This window comes from Mustela erminea, chromosome 16, assembly GCF_009829155.1.
Source record: "Mustela erminea isolate mMusErm1 chromosome 16, mMusErm1.Pri, whole genome shotgun sequence".
NCBI lineage: Eukaryota > Metazoa > Chordata > Mammalia > Carnivora > Mustelidae > Mustela > Mustela erminea.
Window position 1 is genome coordinate 50,426,941 of NC_045629.1, and position 21,976 is coordinate 50,448,916.

At 39.4% G+C, this 21,976-nt stretch overlaps 1 protein-coding gene across 1 annotated transcript in view; it reads right to left on the minus strand.

Moving 5' to 3' along the window:
* The window catches only part of UBR5 (ubiquitin protein ligase E3 component n-recognin 5), a 137,220-nt gene that overhangs the window by 84,055 nt on the left and 31,189 nt on the right, over positions 1-21,976 (minus strand). The window contains 5 exon segments of the mRNA XM_032316474.1: positions 6,841-6,960; positions 7,907-7,983; positions 8,446-8,475; positions 8,477-8,528; positions 8,909-8,953. Coding sequence (XP_032172365.1) covers positions 6,841-6,960; positions 7,907-7,983; positions 8,446-8,475; positions 8,477-8,528; positions 8,909-8,953 — 324 coding nt within the window.

The window sequence follows — 21,976 nt, forward strand, 5'->3', positions numbered from 1 at the left end:
GTGTGGCCCAGTGTATATACTTATTTCCGTGAAAATATTAATTAGTTCCAACATTTAAGTCAGGATATTCACTTAAAGATCCAGAATTACAGCTTTTGAGGGACCAAAAGAAGGGGTGGATTGAGGGCCACATGGCTGGTTCAGTCAGTAGAGCATGTGACCCTCGATTTCAGGGTCGTCAGTTCAAGCACCCACACTGGGCATAGAGCTTATTTAAAAAAAAAAAGGGGGGGGTGGAGGTGAGGCACAGAAGTCTGCATTTAGCAGCAATAGCTCTGTATTTTCCTCTGGTAATAATCAATTCATGAGCTGCCTCGTTTAAAGAGCTGCCACTTACTTTGTCACAGCTCTACTACCTACAACCTTACCCACCTAGACAGCTTCAACTATTTACAATTACAGTGACCTGCTTGGCTTTTACACTCCAAATCCAGTGCTAATTATTAGCTCAGATGAGACGCCAAAGGAAACATGGTAGCTCAAATGAATGAAAAGCAGCTTACCCCATCAGCTATTATATCCAGTGACAACAAACAGAATAAAGAGACTTTAGATACTAATATCCCCATTTTAAACCTACTACTGAGTATAACTGACTCTCTTCCAAGTAAATCTGGTATCCTTATCCTTAACCTGGTCTGAGATGAGTTTAACAAAAATAGCTACAAGATTTTTGAAATATCTTCCAGGATAAATCTAAGTAACTATGAAAGGGAAGAACCAGGAGCAACTAGAAATCTTTAGCAAAAATACCTGCTGACAGTGAAAAGGCCAAAGAGAAAAATACTACAGGTCCCATAAATTTTGTCTGCTATGCATTTCTAAGAATGATCAGTTAAAGGGGCGCCTGGGTGGCTCAGTGGTTTAAGCCTCTGCTTCTGGCTCAGGTCCTGATCTCAGAGTCCTGGGATCAAGCCCCGCATCGGGCTCTCTGCTTGGCAGGGAGCCTGCTTCCCTTCCTCTCTCTCTCTGCCTACTTATGACCTCTCTCTCTGTGTCAAATAAATAAGATCTTAAAAAAAAAAAGATCAGTTAAAATAAATGACCAAATATCAATTATCTAATGCTGATGGGAAAGAAAAACCAATTACCCCCAAATCTTTCAATTTCAACTCTCAAATACAGAGACAATTCACTCCCTGATTCACAACTCAGAGGGAGCAAGCCTGGACTTTGAAGGAAGGGGTAGGGGACCATGGTCCATGGGGATGGCCTTTTTCATTTTTTGTTGCATCTGGTAAATTTTGTGGATGAGAATCCCCTCTCACAACTCAGAGGGAGCAAGCCTGGACTTTGAAGGAAGGGGTAGGGGACCATGGTCCATGGGGATGGCCTTTTTCATTTTTTGTTGCATCTGGTAAATTTGTGGATGAGAATCCCCTCTAGGGTCTCAAGATCTTCCTGTCCTAGATTCTCTATTACATGCTATAAATTGCAAACTTCTTTAAAGTTAAGTGTAATCAACAGAGAAAGAGGAATAAACATCAACTATGCAACTCATGGGGGGAAAATGTATCATAAAGAAAAATAATTTTGACTCTGCAAAATTTCTTAATTTACAAAATAACTTGGTCATAATTTCACTATCAACAAACTGAGAATTTTCATGGAGGCCAAGAGAAACAATCAGCCTTCGACTGCTTACGCTTTGCACACATCTGCAAGGCCAAATAAAGGTAAACAAACGACTGGCAATGACTTAGTGGACCCTGTGACATTTGTGACATTTCTCAATACTGCAACTCATCAATCAAATGCCAAAGAAAGCTCATGCTGTGGATAAGAGAGTGAGGGACAGGAAAAAAGTGGGCACAAAGGCAGTGTGGGCAAGGATGTGCAGGGGGAATCAAAAATTGCTTCTCTCTGCATTTTATTTTTTTTTTTAAGATTTTATTGATTTATTTGAGAGAGAGAGATCACAAGCAGGGGGAGCAGAAGGCAGAGGGAGAAGCAGACTCCCTGGCGAGCAGGGAGCCCGATGCAAAACTCGATCCCAGGACCCTGAGATCATGACCTGAGCCAAAGGCAGACGCTCAACCGACTGAGTCACCCAGGCGCCCCTCTCTCTGCATTTTAAGTCTTAAGATTAACCCTAATCTTCTCTGGAGTAGATCTACAGAGGTTTTATTCAAGATCAAATGTACTACAGTTTATTATTATATGTTACATATTTCACTAGCAAAATAATAAAATTCCACTGCCATATTTGTCATTCTATTATAATTGGTTATATCAAGTTCTATTTATAAAGAGAACTTAAAATCTAAGACAATCTGAGCAACATAATAAATAGTAATGAATTATGGAATAAAATATCCATGAGATCATATGATATAAAGAACTGAAGGGAAATAGAATAAACAAGAAATAAATGGACAAAGAGGAAAAATTCTTCCTTACGCTTGAATTCCAGTTAGTAAGTGTAAAAGGAATGACAGAAATTTTTAAAAATAACTATCTGGCCAACACCACAGAAATACTTAAGGCAAAAAATCATCAATGGATGTTAAAACTAAGCACAAAAATAAAATACTTAGTCCAAGAATCTCCCCACATAATACATATTAATTACAAAGGGGAAAATAGTAACTTTATAGTTGAGAAATCTGGCAACCACCACCTTATCTAACTAATCAGGGGTAATCTCACCACGAGGAGAGACGCACCAAGTGTGGGCCACCTAACACGACGCACTGAGAAGGGAACATCACCACTCCTGCCGTATTCTTGACAAAAATGCCTCACCTGCAATCCCACTTAAAATCCTAGTATATTATTTTGTGTATACCAACAACTGAGCCTAAAGCTTATATAGAGAGGCGCCTGGGTGGCTCAGTCAGTTAAATGTCTGCCTTCCGCTCAAGTCATGATCCCAGAGTCCTGGAACCCCACATTGGGTTCCCTGCTCAGCGGGGAGCCTGCTTCCCCCTCTCTCTGCCTGCAGATTCCCCTGCTTGTGTGTGCATGCACTCTTTCTCTATCAAATAAATTAAAATCTTAAAAAGAAAAAAAAACAACTGATCAAAAAATGAGCCAGAGACCCTCCCTAACAGACACCTTAATAGACACCTATCTGTGTATCTTCTCTGGTGAATACAGATACCAAGTAGCATATAGAAAGACGTTCCAAATCATACATCACTAGGGAAATGGAACCTAAAACAAAGAGATACCGCTACATGCCTATTAGAATGGCCAAGATCCAGAACACTAACAACACCAACTTTGTTTGTGAGCATGTGGAACAGTAAGAACTCTCACTCACTGCTGGTGGGAAAACAAAATGGTACGGCCACTTTGGAAAACAGCAGCCAGTTTCTCACAAAATGAAACATACTCCTAACATATGTTCCAGGAATTGTGCTCTGCAGTATTAGAGTTGAAAACTTACATCCACAAAAAAACCTGCACACAATTTTTATTCATAACTGCCAAAACTTGGAAGCAACCAAGATGTCCTTCAGTAGGTGAACGCATAAGTAACCTGTAGTACATCCAGACACAGGATTCCAACTACACAACATTCCGGAAAAGACCAAACTATGGAGACAGTAACACCACCAGTCATTGCCAGGGGTTAGAGGGGAGGGAGGGGTGAATAGGCAGAGTGCAGGTGATTTTCAAGGAACTGAAACTCCTCTGTCCAGTACTATGATGGAGGATACATGTCATCATACGTTTGTATACAGAATGTGCAACATCCAGGGTGACCCCGAATGGGAACCATGGACTCTGGGTGAGACTGATGGATCAGTGTATTTCATCAGCTTTAACAAATGGACTGCTCAGGCAGGAGATGTTGATAATAAGAGACTATACAGGGTAGAAACAGGGAGTATACAGGGAATCTCTGTATCTTTCTCCCGTTTTTGCTGTGAACCTGATAACCACTCTAAATAAAGACAACTTAAAAAAGAAAGAAAAAGGAAATGTGTCACCTGGGTATAATCATGAGGAAATAGATAAATTCAAACATGCTACAAAATAATCGGACATTTTTCAAACACATCAAGGTCCAGAAAGTAAGGAGATTGAGAAACTGGCCCAGATTAGAGGAAACTACCGAAGCACGACAAGCACGTGCAATTTGGGATCCTGGATTGAGTCCTGAACCAGAGGAAAGGGTGTTAGTGGGACAGTTAGTGGAATGTGAATAAACTGTAGATTAAGCACTGATCACTGTTAATTTCCTGATTTTGATCACTGTACTATAGTTAACATGTACAAATGTTAACATTCGGGGAATTTTTTTTTTTTAAGATTTTATTTATTTATTTATTTGACAGACAGAGATCATAAGTAGGCAGAGAGGCAGGCAGGGAAAGGGGGGAAGCAGGCTCCCCGCTGAGCAGAGAGCCCGAAGTAGGGCTCGATCCCAGGAGCCTGAGATCATGATCTGAGTCGAAGGCAGAGGCTTTAACCCACTGAGCCACCCAGGCGCCCCTGGGGACAACTTTTTAAAAGTCAAATTACTTCAATAATGTACTTTAAGAACAACAAAAGGAAATCAAATTATTTCAAAATAGAAATTTTAATTTGAAAATAAATACAGAACACAAATTAGTTAACAAATGGCACTGCATAAACAGATAAAATAAAACAGATCAGCAAACTTTCTCTGTAAAACGCAGACAAGTAAATAGTTTATTTAGGGTTTGTGAGCTAAAGTCTTTGTGGAGTCGACTCCTCTTTGCCGTCTTAGCACAAAGCAGCCACAGACAGTAAAAGTATCAAGCATGCCTGTTTTAATAAAATCAAGAGGATTTAGTCCATAGATTGTAGTTTGCTGACCCTGCAATTAAACAAATTTCTTATTTTTTTAAGTTTTTAAAATTAACATATAATGTATTATTAGCCCCAGGGGTACAGGTCTGTGAATCGTCATGCTTACACACTTCCAGCACTCACCATAGCACATACCCTCCCCAATGTCCATAACCCAGCGACCCTATCCTTAACCCTCAACCCCAGCAATCCTCAGCTTGTTTTGTGAGATTAAGAGTCTCTCGTGAATTGGGCGCCTGGGTGGCTCAGTGGGTTAAGCCGCTGCCTTCGGCTCAGGTCATGATCTCAGGGTCCTGGGATCGAGTCCCGCATCGGGCTCTCTGCTCAGCAGGGGGCCTGCTTCCCTCTCTCTCTCTCTGCCTGCCTCTCCGTCTACTTGTGATTTCTCTCTGTCAAATAAATAAATAAAATCTTAAAAAAAAAAAAAAAAAGTCTCTCGTGAATTAAACAAATTTCTTAAAGAAGATAAAGTCTGACATGGTATAACACATAATAGTTATTCCTTTCATTTGTTATTACATATCATTTTCAGAATTCTTTATCATGTATTGCTGTTATTAGTTGTGTACATAGGACCATTAAAAGGAGATACTTAATATTTTACTAAAGACCAGAGCTATGTTTCCTATTAACAGTGCGAGTGCAGAATGAGCTCAATAAAGGATGTACTCCACCAAATGACCTTCCTCTGACCTCAAAATAAACTTTAGTTCAGCATAAAAACAAAAAGGCAAAGAAACAATAAACATTTGGGGCTCTCAATTTTTAAAAATCTAACTATACCTAGAAATTCACAGTGTCAAATATTTTTAATCATTTAAAAATGTTTAAAAACCTTCCTCCTCCTCTTACCATATTTTGAAACAATTTAAACTGCTTCTAGTTACATTTCTCTGAGCAGCCTTTGAACACATCTGCTGACTTGACTGATTTGGCATTATCTAATCATTCATCAGGTAGTATCAGAAATCCAGGTATTCAAGAATCAAGGTATAAAATGAGTAAAATCATCTGGCTTAGAATTTGTGTATGATTTCTTAAACAGCTTCTCAACTTCAGATAAAATGAAAAGAGTTGATTATCTAGTTTTAGAAGTATACGTGCCATAAATAATTTTTTTAAAAAGTATAAACTTCCAGTTATAAAGTCAGTCAGTCATGAGGATATAATAATGTACAACATGGTGACTATAGTTAATACTATATTTCGCTAGAGCAGATCTTAAAAATCCTCATACACAAGAAACAAAAATTATATTTTAAGTATGTACAGTGAGGAAGGGTGCCTGGGCGGCTCAGTCGGTTAAGCAGCTGCCTTCAGCTTGGGTCATGACCTCAGGGTCCTGGAATCGAGTCCTAAATCAGGCTCCCTGCTCAGCAGAGAGCCTGCTTCTCCCTCTCCTTCTGCCTACCGCTCTGCCTACTTGTGCTCTGTCAAATAAATAAAAATCTTAACAAACAAACAAACAAACAATGTATGAGGATAGATGTTAACTAGACTTACTGTGGTGATTATTTCACAAAGCATAAATATCAAATGATTACATTGTACATCTGAAACTAATAGAATGTTATATGTCAACTGTATCTTGATAAAAAAAATAAAAAGAATTTGGGGCACTGGATGTTTCAGTTGGTTCAGCGTCGGACTCGTGGTTTTGGCTCAGATCATAATCTCAGAGTCCTAGGATCAGGCCCCAAATCCCCCATCTCAGGGGAGGGAATCTACCTTTCTCCCCCTTTCTCTGCCCCCCACCTTGTCTAGAAATAAATCTTTAAAAATAAAAAAAAACTTAATTAAAGGCTGTCAGGTTTAGTTACATGATTTTCAAACCTCACTAAATTAATTCAGAAAGAAATACCAGATTTGGAACTTAGAAATGTTAGGTCAAGAGCCTGGGTGCTGCTGTGCCATGAGCAACAAGAGCCTCTGCCCCGCGTTCAGGGCTTTTCCTCATGGCACCACTGGGTACCGTAGGAGGCACTGTCTCGGAATGACAGCACTCACAGAGCGCCGCCCCAGACGAGTGGAGGCCATCACCTGGCCACAACTTACCCCAGGGTGTTGCCTGCCAACCTGCCCAGAGTCTCAGAACCCGAGAGAAACCATGGGGAGTCACTTGTCCTCCCAGGCCTCGATGTCCTCCCTGCCCCCGAGTTGCTGTTCAACTTTGACCTGGGGAGAAAACAGGAGGAACAAGAGTCACAGAACAGTCCCAAACTCACTAGGCACAAGCCTGGGACTCCCAGCCTCACTGCTCTGGGAGTGATAGTAGTGAAACACCAGCCTCACTCTTCCCCGACCGCTCAGGAATGTGTCCTTCCCGTCAAAGAGCAAGCCTAACAACTTATAGCCTCCTAGCAATCCAGCCCTCGCTCCCGGTTCAAAGTGACTGCACGGTTTAACTGCAAATGAGTAATTCTTTACATTTTTTCAAGTAATCATGCTTTCCTTAGAGGCACGCAACTGGAATTCATCATACATTATCTAGCAATGGTTTTTGTATGTATCATTTATAAAGACCACAATTTTGAAGACCCTTGTTCAATTTCAAACTGCATTACCTGAACTGGAAATACTAAAAAGGAAAAAACATGAGGTGCCCGGCTGGCTCAGTCAGAAGAGCACGTGACTCAGTCTGGGGAGGCAGTGAGTTCGAGACACATGCTAGGTATAGATATTACTTTAAAAAGGGCGGGGAAGGGGGCCGTGCTGGCTCAGTTGGTAGAGCCCGAGACTCAGTCTCAGGGTGTGAGTTCAAGCCCCACACTGGGTATAAAGATTACTTAAAAATAAAATCTTGGGGGGAAAAAAAAGATCTAAAAAATCATTTCAGTCAAAGAACAGATCTGACTTGAGACCTACCACATACATAAATCATTCTCTGATAACCAACTCCTGTAAAGTGACTGACTTCTCTGCTATTTTCAATACTAATGCTATAAATCACTGCTTGCAGAAAAATTAAAACTACAAGATAACTATTTCACTATTTTAAGTGCCTCATCTTCTACAAAGCTTTTCTTTAAATTTGAAGGCCATCATAATCAAAACACAGGTTTAATATAATACCTTGGAAGAGCTAAATACTTACAAAATAGAAAGGGCATTAAGGTCTTACCCATCGTTATTATCAGGTTTGCCCAATTCCAATCTGTCTGGTTGTACTGAGAAACCGATCCTGCAAACTCTACCATCCTAAAAGCCAAGAAAATAGAAGAAATCACCAAAGTAACAATGTGTATTAAAATATGAATTTATTCAATAAACAGATTACGTCTCCATCACTATGAATTCAGAAGACGACAAATAAGTTCCTTTTGAGAAGGCACCTCACACCTGACCTGGGGAAGTTGTTTTATTATCAGGACACCAGGAAAAATAAGTTGAAGTATCTCTGAACACGAATTCAGAGTAAGGAAGTGACCTGGGTATCAGGAACTTCTCCACTAATATGGTTTCAAGCTGTAGTAAATCACTTAAGCTTTCTCTGAGCCACAGAATGTACACAATAAGGGAAATGGAACTGGGTGAATCTCTGAAACAACTCTGGCAAGAAACTTCTATTTGCCCTGGTTAAAAAGGAAGATACATGATAATGCACAACTGTATTTTAATTTAAGTTCCTTTTCATTTCTATACCTTACATAAAGAATTTACCTCAAGAAGAAAGGCAGCATGATTTGGTCCCTACCACACACTGTTTGATGGCAGCCTGTTCCAATACAGTCAAAGGGGGGGTGGCTATGGAATAAAAAAAGTCAAACAAAGTTATTTTTTTAAATGGCAAATACATTCTAGGGTTGGTATGTTTGTTTTTATCTGATTAACCGAGGGGAAATAAAATAGCTGGCAAAACCTGTTTTTTAAAAAGTTAATATTTACATATTATAATAAGCAATAATTGAAAAATAATAACTATGATATCCTGATAGTTATTTTAGGTCCTTGGCCATGCCAGATTTTTAAAAACCAGTATGAATAGAACCTATTATTCAAATGAACCCAACTTATAAAAAGTTGATAGATTTAAATACTCCTGGTAACTTCTGCCTGAGTTATTTTTCCTACAAAAGAAAAAAATGCTGTTTTCAGAAAATTTAAAATATCTTAAAACTCTTACCTGTTTAAATTGTATTTATTCAGTTTTTCTGAAACTTCCCGTAACCTTTAAAAACAAAATGAAATATGAATAAGCTGTATGTACAAATTCCTTTTAAACAAAATAGCTTTTTTCCCCCCAGTGTTCCAAGATTCATTGTTTATGCACCACATCCAGTGCTCCATGCAATATGTGACTTCCTTAATACCCACCACCAGGCAAAACAAAATAGTTCTGATAGGTATACTTATATCATTATTTGGTGATTTCTAATGGTAGTATACAAAAAATCTGCTGTGGTAAGGATGTTTTTTATATTATCTTTGATTTTTGTCCCAAAAAATATTCCTGAGTCAACCCTATAATTCCCCTCCCTCACCACCCCATCAGCAACTCTGATAATATTAATCCCATTTTACAGATGAGGAAACTGAGGCTCCTAGTAGTTATAATACACAAAGTGGCAACAAAGCTGGTACTTGAACCAACACTAATGGAAGCCACTTTTTAAACACTGTGCTATATATGCCAAAAGAGATCCTTAAATGTATATGTAAATCATAAAATGAAGATACTGGGGTAGCATAAATCTATTAAGAATTTAATATGGGGAAGAAAAAGCCTGGAAGCCTAATTGACTTAAGACACAGTCTCAAATTCCTGAAGGGCCTTCTGACACAAAACTACAAATTAAGACCTCTTGTGTCTGTATCTATAGAACAAGGATAACACCTTTCCCATTTCTTTTTCTTTTTTTTTTTTTTTTAAAGATTTTATTTATTTATTGACAGACAGAGATCACAAGTAGGCAGAGAGGCAGGCAGAGAGAGAGAGGAGGAAGCAGGCTCTCCGCTGAGCAGAGAGCCCAATGTGGGGCTCGATCCCAGGACCCTGGGATCATGACCTGAGCTGAAGGCAGAGGCTTTAACCCACTGAGCCACCCAGGCGCCCAACCTTTCCCATTTCTAAAAGAAAATTATGCTTCAAAAAATCTCAAAGGGCTGCATAACTAAGAGATATTAACCCATATTATCTATTATGACTGTGCTGCTTATCTCAAGAAAACCATCTTGAATTAATACAAAATACTGTAATGCTCATTTAAACCAGACATTTTGATCAATTTAAGGAACTCATTTTAAATGTAAAGATGTAATCAAATGCAGAGATTATAAGAGTTTCAGTCTATCAAGCTACCAAAACAAGTGCTTGGTCTTTCAAAATTTTTTCATAAATAATTCTCTTAAAAACAGAATTTTAGAAAGCAATAGAAAACAATTAAGACATTAAATCAATAGGAAATTCCATGCGGGTGCCTGGGTGCCTCAGTCAGTTAAGCGTCTACCTTCAGCTCAGGTCTCCGGGATTGTGCGACAGAGCCCCAGAGAAGCCTCCCTCCGCTCAGCAGGGAGTCTGCTTCTCCCTTTCCCTCTGCCTGCAGCGCTCCCTGTTTGTGTGTGTGCACATGTGCTCTCTGTAATAAAATCTTTAAAAAAATTTTTTTAAATAGGAAATTCCATGAATTTTGCTTTCTGAAAAATGACAAAAATGGACAAAATCAAATTTCAATCACTTGTACTAACAGATCAAAGGGGTATACACACCCCCAAAATAAGTCACAGCTTAAAGCGAGTTTAGGATTCAAAGCTGCCCTAAATCATTTATTATATATATGGGCAAATAACCTAATTATTTCAGTAGGAGATTCTAATAGGACCCAACTGTCTCAAGTTTATTTTATCCTATAAATTCTATCCCCTGTTTAATGCTGAGGAGCACCTTTCAAACACTAACATATATACAGTTACTTGCCAATTCTGAAACTTACTCCTAAGCAAAAATAACTTTCAAATGATGCCATACTTAATTTCTCTCCCCCTCACTGGTGACTTTATTCTCACTCCCAAAGAACAGCACCTGACCATGTGTGAACTGGCCCCCAACAAAATAATTTTCATTTTTGCTGCCTAGTGTTGCATTTACTTTCATTAACAATGATGTATTTTCCTTGTCCTGTAAAGTCAAGTCTTTTCCCAAATCCCAGTTTGCTCATTTACAAAGCACATTTCTGGATTCCAAGAGAAGATGAAATACTGTAAGAGTAATGCACTTTGTGGGATTCATGAGCTCTGGGAAGGCCAACTAGAAAATGGGGATAAAATAAACTGGGAGGCTCCAAACAATGACCTTCAGAATCCTGGAGCAGAGGCAAGAGCAGAGCTGGAGGGAAAAGCCTAAGAAAGGTTTACGTCCCCAAAACCACAGTAGTACTCCGAGAAGATACATTTTTTCCTGCAGACAACTAAACCCGTTCATTCCCATTCCTTCCTCTTCGCCCAACAAGGTCTTGAGAGCTTTCACAAAGTCTACAGCTGGAGGGAGAGGAAGGAGCTGGGGGCAGATAAAATTTGTCAAAGCCTTTTCAAAACTGGGCAATAACACTGATTAAAAATCAAATGTTGCTTTCATGGCTTCAAATACCATTCCATGTACACCATACTTGTAACGCTAAAAGAAGCTCTCAAAACATCAAAATGCTACGAGTATGAAGTCGAGAGCTCACCAGCAAATCTCAGGCCACTAGGGAAATGATGGTCACTGCCATCAATTCCATTTTCTAATCTCAAAAATCATGGTGGACTCCTAACAGCATCTTAAATGTATACCCATCTGTACTAGAAACAATGTCCACTGGGTAACAAGAAATCTTACTCCCAGATCATCTACTAACTGAGCTCATTTGAGCCCATTAAATCTCAGGTTCTCTATGTAGGGGAAGACTAAAAATCACCTGTGATTCTTTTCAGCCCTAGAATTCTTTTGAATGTCTGAAAAGCAAACAGATCAGTGGGGATACATAAATAATGTTTATATGGGACTAGCACTTACTGTCATATTCAGTTTCATCTAACCCATCTGAAACTTTCATATAGAAACCGATTTTACATGTACTCTTTAGGATGTTTCCCCGAATACCAAATTTTTAAAATTTCTTAAATTCAATTACCAAAATTTGCACAAAAATATATCATGCTTGCAAACCTCAAAACAGCAGGACTAAATTGGCCCCCTAAGCATAAATCTCAGATGGTATCAACAAAAAACCTACAAACCAGAAACTATAAAGTAAAGAGTATTTAGTTCCCCCTTTAACATTAGAGTCCTCAGGAGACAAGAAAACCATAGAATCACTGCAGACCAAAGATCACATTCAATTACTAAGTTACTGAATGTCTCTACATAATTATTAGGCACTCATCTACTTTAAAGGATCTTTCCCCGAAAGCGTACAACGCTTAAAGTAATGAACTGTATTTCCTCTGGTAGCAACATGAACAAAAGTTTCCCTTGTTTTTAAAATAAAAGGCAAACCACCCTAGAACTCACCAAGCTCCATTTCAGAATAAATCTTTACATATGGTTGTGATGGGAAACAATTTTAAGAGTACAGCATAACATTACAAAATAATCTCACAACTCAGCATTTAACCAAACTCAGGGGTATAGGTCAGGAAGCCTTTGTGATAAGGCTCTAACACCCAGTTGGTAGGTTAGCACTAAGCTTCTGACAATCCTTAGTACTCCTACACCAAAGATTTAGTCTATGTTCCAATTCAATAACCCATTTCATTCCTTTAAATTTATAGGCATTTTACAGATCCAGAGGCTGGATTTTTTTTTTTTTTCCCCTTAAAGCACCAAGGTAGGGTAACAGCAAACTGATGTTTTAAAAAGAGACAAGAGGGCGCCTGGGTGGCTCAGTGGGTTAAGCCTCTGCCTTCCGCTCAGGTCATGATCCCGGAGTCCTGTGATCGAGCTCCGCATCGGGCTCTCTGCTCAGCAGGGAGCCTGCTTCCCCCACTCTCTCTGCCTGCCTCTCTACCTACTTGTGATCTCTCTCTGTCAGATAAATAATTCAAATGGGGGGGGGGGAATAAATAGATAAATATATAAAATAAAGAGAGACAAGAGGGGAGCCTGGGTGACTTCAGTGGGTTGGGTGACCGCCTTCGGCTCAGGTCATGATCCTGGGGTCCTGGGATCAAGCCCCACATCGGGCTCCTTGCTCAGCGGGGAGCCTACTTCTCCCTCTCCCTCCGCCTGGTTGTGCTCGCTCACACTCGCTCTCTCTCTCTCTTTCTCTGTGTCAAATAAATAAATAAATATTTTTTTAAAAAAATTAAAGAGACAAGAAGTCCAAGTATAATCTGCTAAAATCTAATGTATTTCACTGCTGCCCTAAAAATCCCTTAGAAGTTCAGGCTCCTTTTCCCCAAATTTAACATTATAATTTCAAAGATAATTCATCTTCTCACCGATCCTCGATTGGGAATAGCATCAGTGCAGGTCCGTCAGTTTTAGAATTCATTATCTCCCCTGTCACATCCCACACCTGCATGTTCAGACACACATACCCCTGAACTGAAAGCAACCTGACAGACTGCTAGCTGTATTTCTAAAACGAAAAACACGTAGGTATATTTAGATCCTGAAAAGGCTTCAATTCTCCAGAGCAGAAAGATATTCCTGAGACCCCACCTTCTACAAGATGATGGTCTTCATATACCTGGAAGTTTAAGACCAGGTACACCTACCCATGTTTCATGTTTAGTAGCAATCACCATTAACAGTGAAAAAGTGACAAAATCTGCCAGCAGTACATTTCTTCCAGGCTCTTTCCTACTTATTTCAGGCCCAGCTCAAATGTTACCTCCTTCATGAATTTGTCCTGATAGCCCTACTTTTCTTCCTACAGAAATTGACAGTTTCTCCCTCCTAGAGGACCTTTGTGTCTACTTTGCACTCATTTGTTTCCGCCTGAACTGGCTTCAGAGACAGTAAAGACAGGAGAAAACCAAGTCTTTCCCCACTCTCCCACTTCTTTAGATACAGTTCCAACAGTGAAAAATGTACAATACTACTTGCGTACAATCCATTTCAGAGGAAGACAAGGTTCCTGATCTTATCTCAATAAAATCAACTCTCCAAGTCTTCCAACTCAGACTAAAGTTTACAATAGGCAAGAAAAGAATGAATATACAGGCTTCTTTTAAGACAATTACCCATATTAGCTCTTGTAAGCAAACCAGTTAACATAAAGAAAACATTTAGTAACTGAACACTTACCCAATAATCATATCAGCAACCTGGCTTTAAAGTGACCTCACTCCAACCTCTACCCACCCATCCATGGAATAAAACTTGTACGTATGAGTATCATTTTATTTTGGTGTAAAGGGTTTAATAATCCATATAAGGAAACAGCCAACAGTAAAAGATTACCTACAACACTAAATTATACATTAAAAATCTGTGCCCAGATTATTTTCTTGTAGGGCATTGCCCCCCCAAAAAAACTTTAAATCTTAGAGCCTAAAATTCAAAAAGCAATGAAATTATTATTATTTTTTTTTTTTGGAGCAACTCTGTTGCTTGATAGATGGCAAAGATAGAGAAGACAAGCTTTTACAGTCTTTTCTGCTCTGTCACCCCACACTTTCCTAAGCACAGGCACTCAGTCCTTAACTTTCACATTGTTCTTTTATACAAATGTCATGCCGTACCGTATATATATATATATATATATACATATATATGCTGCCGCCTCTGAACTGTCTCTTCGCATGTCAGCTGTTCAACATTATCCTTGACATTAATAAACTCGAGCTATCACGTGGTGGTCCCACCTGCCGCTGGCACTGGGAGAAGAGGCTCTGCCTTGGACAGAGCTACAGAGAGTATTTTGAAACAGTCACTTACTTGTGCCAGCAGCTAGCAGGCACATTCCCAGCAGTACCAGATAAATGAAAATCTGGGGCTGCCTTACTCAATCCAGTCCAGAGATCATCAAACCAAAAATCCCTTTCCACAGCGTCCTGCAGCAAGCCAACAGCAAACCAGTAAAGGTATGCTGACAGGGAATCCTCTTCAGGAGGTCTTGGGTATAAAACAGAAGGGGCCAACTGAGTGCCAGTGCTACACTGGGGATCTGCTTTACTATGAAGGGGCTAAACCTTTCTTGCTACCCATCCAACTCCACGTTATGACTTAAATATTAAGAGCTCCCTTGATCCATAGGACTGAGGATGGCTGGGAAGAACCTGAAAGATTAGGGCTGTCTTGGCAAGCAAGAAGCACCAACTTGCTAATTCTCTTCATCTTTGTGATTATGGAAGACCCCACATACAGTGGGTCTGAAATTTGACTTCAAAACATTCAACTTTCAGATCCATTCTTTGAAATCCATTATGTACTGCCTCTATCTGACCATGGGTTCGCCAGCTTCAGGATTTCCAGAACAGTAAATCGGAGTGGGGTTGGATAAATAATGAGAGAAGCAAGGTAGCTATTTAGACAACACACACATTAAATAAATAAATAAATAAATAAATTTTAAAGTATCACTATACCTCATTTTCACAGCAAAAATGTAAGGAGACCATAATCTTAGATTAAATATAAACCAAAAAAAATTTAGCTATAATAAAAACTATTTTGTCCTTAATTTTTCTCATGTCTCTGCTGACCACAGAAAACTTCAAAGTTTAACACTAAGTAACCAAGGAATAAGATTATGGTAAAGGCCAAAGACAGACTAAAAATTAATCAGAAACAAAAGATTTTAGTCTTCAAGAACAGAGACTATTAAGTTTATTTCTTTGTATCTCCTATAAAATGGTTTTCTCTAAAAGTAAATAGAATCTCTGGATGCGTATTTTTCACCTCCCCAAATATTCCTTAAAGTCTTCCCAACAGCCTTTCTTGTCAACCCCTCATAATGTACTTCAAAATTTTAAATTTTATCTTAGAACCACTTTACACTCTTCAAAATTGAGGACTCCAGTGGTACCTGGGTGGCTCAGTCACTTAAGCATCTGCCTTCCGCTCAGGTCATGATCCTGAGGTCCTGACATAGGGCTCCCTGCTCATGGGGACTATGTTTCTCTCTCTCTCTCCCTCTGTCCCCCCAACTGTACTCTCTCTCTAATAAATAAAATCTTAAAAAAAAATTGAGGACCCCCAAGAATACTTTTGTTTATGGGGGTCACAAACACTGATATTTATAATATTAAGTACCAAGAAAATTTTAAATATTTATTACAATAATAAACTCATTACACAGACAAAAATTACCTTATGAAAAGTAACTATTTTCCCAAAACAATTTGTGATGGGGGACTGTTTTACATTTTTGCAGACCTCTTTATTATTGGTCTTAGTATCAGAGAGCTACATTCTCAGATCTGCTTCTGCATTCTGTATGTCACAGTACATTGTTTGGGCTGAAGTATGGGAAGAAGATCTGGCCTTATATAAATCAGCTGTTGGAAAAACAAGTGACATTTTACTACCCCTTACACATCACTGTAAATATTCTTTGATATTACACCAAAACTGGACAAGTGATCGTTCTTTAAAGGCTGGGAGCAACGTAAAACCTTCTGAAACCTACCAAATCTTTTGCCCATGTGCAAGTCTCTAACCGCATATGCTGGTCATAAGGAAAATAATGGTGTGCTGACTTACGCAGATCTTCAAAATCATGTTTGTTAACCTCACAATGATGGATGCAAACTTTCCGAAATTCTAATTTTTGCTTGAAAGCTTAATTTTATCACTGGCAACAAATAGCTTCAGTTGTTTTCCTTGAAATGACAGGCTCACTATGGTCATTTTGGAAAAAATGTCTGTCAAATACCCAAGGCTTATTTTAAGTAAGGTAAGTGTTCCTGAAGAAAGCAGCTAGTTCAGCTTGCATCAGAAACAACTGCAGAAGTGTTTTTCTTCCACATGACCAATGTTCATTTTGTCACACTGCATATAAAAGTGACAGATACTCAAAGGTTAAGATTTAATAAAATTAGCAATTTGAGGGCGCCTACATGGCTCAGTGGGTCAAAGACTCTGCCTTCAGCTCGGGTCATGATCTCAGGGTCCTGCATCGGGCTCTCTGCTCAGCAGGGAGCCTGCTTCCCCCTCTCTCTCTGCCTGCCTCTCTGCATACCTGTGATCTCTATCTGTCAAATAAATAAATAAAATCTTAAATAAAATTAGCAATTTTTACCATTTCATCAAAGACACCCCTGAGTAAAAACTGGCTTTTCCTGCAAGTGCAAAAAAGTGAAGAATACAGTAATTTTCAATACAGTCTGGTGCCACTACTTTGATTTGTACTAAGAAGCCAGTATTTTCCTGCCATTGCTTTTGAACAATAACACAAATTTCAAAACAGTGAAAAAGACAAAGTCGCAGTATTATTATGAAGATGGTTTTTTTAAAAAAAAAAAGATTTTATTTATTTACCAGAAAGAGTGAGACAGAGAATGCAGGAGCAGGGGGAGGGGTAGAGGGAGAGAAAGACTCCCCAATGAGCAGGGAGCCAAAGTGGGGCTCCATCCCAGGACCCTGGGATCATGGCCAGAGCTGAAGGCGGATGCTAACCTGAGTCACCCAGGGGACCCTATTATGAAGATAATGTTGACCTCAGAGCCCATGAGAAGGTCTTGGAGACCCAGAGTCTGCAGACCACACTCTGAGAATGAGAGCTGGGCAGGGAGGGTGGCAGATAAAAGTAATAAAATAAATTCACGGTGCCATTAAAGGAGCCAATACTAAATCAGTGTCAGAAAAAATAAGTAATTGTTCATTCATCTTAGTAACACAGCCACTACATCAAACAAAATAATTACACACTTTTAAAATAGTTTTTAAATTATGGATATTCTTTTTTTTTTTTTTAAGATTTTTTATTTATTTATGTGAGAGAAAGAGAGACAGAGTGAGAGAGCATGAGAGGGGAGGTCAGAGGGAGAAGCAGACTCCCCATGGAGCTGGAAGCCTGATGTGGGGCTCCATCCCAGGACTCCGGGATCATGACCTGAGCCGAAGGCAGTCACTTAACCAACTGAGCCACCCAGGTGCCCAAAAATTATGGATATTCTTTGATACTACACCAAAACTCAGCAAGTGATAGTTTCTTAAAGGCTGGTTGCAATGTGGAATCTGAAACCCTATCAAAGAACTTTCCATAGTGTTACAGGAAAACCCACTGGTCTGTCTTATACTCTGAATAAATCATTTACCCATGTATGCTTCTGTTTAGATAGAAAATGGCACCATAGGGATGCCTGGATAGCTCAATCAGTTAAGCGGCTGCCTTCGGCTCAGGGATCCGGTCCCCCAACAGGCTCCTTGCTCAGCGGGGAGGCTGATTCTCCCTCTGCCCATTCTGCCTGCTGCTCCCCCCACTTGTGCTCATGTGCACACACTCTCTGACAAATAAATAAATAGAACACTTTTAAAAAATAAAATAAGGGGTGTCTGGATCTGGCTTCGGCTCAGGTCATGATCCCGGGAACTGGAATCAAGCCTAGCATCCTGCTCCCTGCTCGGCAGGAAGTCTGCTTCTCCCTCTCATTCTGCCACTCCCCCTGCTTGTGCTGTCAAGTGAATGAATAAAATTAAAAATAATAATAATAAATTTTAAAAATAAAGTAAAATGGCACTGTAAAGTGCATGAAGTAGCATAAAGCATATTTAATATTTTTAATGGTACCTCCCTAATAATATTAAAATCTCATGAAAGACATTAAGTGAATATAACTGACTTACCAGTGGTTTTCTATTTACTTACTTGTGAGAGAACGCAAGGGGGGGGGTATAATTATGGGGTGGAGAGACCCAGCCCCCTGCTGAGCAGGGATTTCCCAATGCAGGGCTTGGCTGGATTCCAGGACCCTGGGATCATGACCTAAGCCCAAGGCTGACGTTTAACAGACTGATTAACCCAGGCGCCCCTCTTACCAGTGGTTTTCAACAGAAGAAGGCAGTAGAGGCAAGGATACAGAAGAGCCTATTGAAGATTTGTATTTAAAAGCTACAGTGAATTACCAATAGGGTGCAGGGGAAGCCTCAAGATGTCACACGCTGCTAGCCTACAGATGTACACACGATATTGAACCACATGGCATTTTAAATTTTTTAAAGATTTTTAAAGATTCTTGGCCAACATTTAAACTTGGGAGAATTTTACAGAGAATTCAGGTTTTTAGATTCTTTTGAAAAATGAGATCGAGCAACTGCATTTATCTTCCCCATGGTGCCTAGAGGTACCCTTACCTAGAGGTACCTAGCACCTGTAGGAATCTGGGTTTGAGGCCAGTAATAGGGAAGGATTACTCTTCCCAACCCCTGAAAAAGGTATTTGTTTGGTGAAGAGGAATCTGCTCCGGTTTATAATTCAAATTGCAGCATGCACAGTGATCCCTAATATATCTTTGCTCAGCCATAAGTCATAAGCACATTTTATTTCTTTAAATTGACTTCACAATTTCTAAAATAGTGGTATGACTTTTCTCACTTTTTGCCCACCCAAAGAGAACTAAGCCTAGCAGCAAACATCTGACTTTACTATTAAAAGACCCCAAATCACACAAATGACGGCTTTTACAGAGGGAAAATCCATCTGTCAGCTTCCTGAATGACAATTATAGGTAGGGCTTATACACATACTTCATGCTTATGGAGATGACAAATGCTAGTTTACATAATGTGTCCACTTTAAGTAAATGATACAGGACATTCATCTTCAAGATGCATTCAACACCAAAAAGAATAGAAGTTTCTAAATAAATACTATAAATTCACAAAATGATACAAATTTTTTTAAACAGGAAATTTTTCAAATTATTTCCCCTAAAATGGTTTTCAGTTAAAACTGTTAAGAGTTCTATAAAATAAAGATAAGAAAATTCATTTTACAGAAATGCCCTGTAAACTAGCACAGAACAACAACAATAAAAAGGCATCCCACTCATAAATAATTTCTTCCCCTAACCTGGGAAATATCCTGCTTACAAACTCCTATACAGTATTGTAAATAACATTTTCCTAACAAAATGAAAAGGAGACCAAAATCTCAAACTCCTGTGCCATTTGAAAAGCCAAACACCTCTCTGAGAAACTAAATGCCGAACACAACAAAATGAATCATTTTCCTTTAAAAGCCAAAATACCACGTTATTTTCAGCTCCATTCAAAACAGGAAAAGGGAAATACACATGCCAAATGGACAAGAAATTTGGTAGAAAAAGATACAAGATATGGCCTTTATACATTAATTGTTCTTGACAATTTCTTGAGTCCTTCTGTCTAATTCTATCTTGGTAAGAGTAAGACTATACACGCATATAAGAATCAAAGTATGCTAACAGAAAGAGAAGTCTTCTTTTGAGCTATCTTCAAAAAGTGTTTCTAGCATCCAGCCAAAAATTCAAGAGAAAATTCTTGGTTTTTCTTCACCCTTAGGCCATACCTACATTCTGAGTATCTGCAACATCATTCATTAAAGTATCTGCCAGATGCAGATAATGTATTCAAATCATTATAATCCCAATTTCAACTCTCCATACAAACTGAACGTGTCATGAGGTAACTGATACTTGTCCTAGTACAACTACTGCCGTTTGGCAAGTTACACAGTCCCTGAGATGGAACTGTAAACTGAAGTAAAACACCTGTAATGAAATCTGACTTTCCCAGAGAAACAAGACAAGGAATGTAACAAGCATATATTCCTAACCAAGGAATCTTGATAAAATTAACATCAAAGATGAAACTGTAGTTTTACTGCTTTTGAAATGGCCATTTTACATTCCGCCCACCCTAGGAACCAGAGCTGCGGTCTTTGAGGGGCACAGGGCTGGGAAAGAATGAGCTGTGAAGTCAGACAAGCCAACCCGGGTCTGAGTTCAGACCTGCCATTAACTGGCTCTAGAACCTTGGGCAAACTTACTCAAACCTCCCAGAACTTGGGAGGGCTTCCGGTCTGCTAACTTGAGCATAAAACCACTTGTCTGGTAGTGCTGCTGTAAGGATTAAAGGTAATTCTGTGATGTGCCTTGGAAAGAGCCAAGGACCTAAATGCTCAATAAATGACAGTCATTAACATCACTTAACTATGTATGTTCATATTCTTCATCCTTGGACAGCTTGCTATATTTTGCAGCTCAAATCCCCCAAGTTCTGGCTTAACTGACTGCCAAACTAAACAGGGGCCAATTTAAATCCAGAGATCAAGGGTAGGAACCTGAAGATCCAGGGAATGGGATCCAGGGAATGAGAGCTACATCCAGGAACTCCTGGTATTAGAAGTCTGTATATGCACAAGAATTCCTCTGTCTCCTCTGCAAGGAAGGGGTCTTAGCTCACGAAGCATAAGAGGTTCCTCTTCTTGCCCCTACTACCCCTCTCAACTCTTTACTCTTCCAGAGCATTCTACACTCCAAACATCACTACAGTCTCACACTTCCATAACTAGATTATACTCATATACTACTGTCTTATTTTTTTGAACACATCTATTCCCTTAGCCTACAGTAACTATACCCCACTGCCTTCTACACACCTAGCTACTAGGCCCTCAAGGCTACCCTGAAACAACCTGTGGGAAACCTGAGTTCACAGTTCACTCCAGGCTGACCTTAGGCATTTCTCCCAATCCAGCTTTAGACCTGCAGCAAACTTCCCTCAGAGCACTTCCTATGATGTAACTACTCACTGGATGAAATATTTGTCTCTTTCACCACCAGACAAATTCTAAGGCAAGAAACATGTTTTATTAACTTCTAAATCCCTACAACCTGGCACATAGTAAATCCTTCCTAACCATGCGCCCATCGAAGGGCAGCTGAACAAATGAATGGGCATTCTTATGTCTCGGCTCTGAGTCCTACACTGCCTCAAAATGATAAACTCATAGTTATTTTTAAAGATTTTTATGTGTTCTCTTATGTGACCAATATTATGAGACTAGTTTTTTTTAAATATACCAAAGGAATGTTGTCCTATGAAACAAACCCTGGGCGGCCCTGCCCTAATTCAAATGCCCCAGCAGTACCATCAGAAACTCGTGCAACTCCTTCTGCAAGATTCATCTACAGAAACCTTTTTACCCAACAGTGAGGAACACCACGAAGTTTTCACAGCCTGGGACACTCTCTCAGCACCCTCCGCCTAGAGGAGGGTCTCCTTTTTGACTCCTTCCCTCCTCTGTGATTTAATCTGAATTGGTATTAGGGAAAGGGGCTG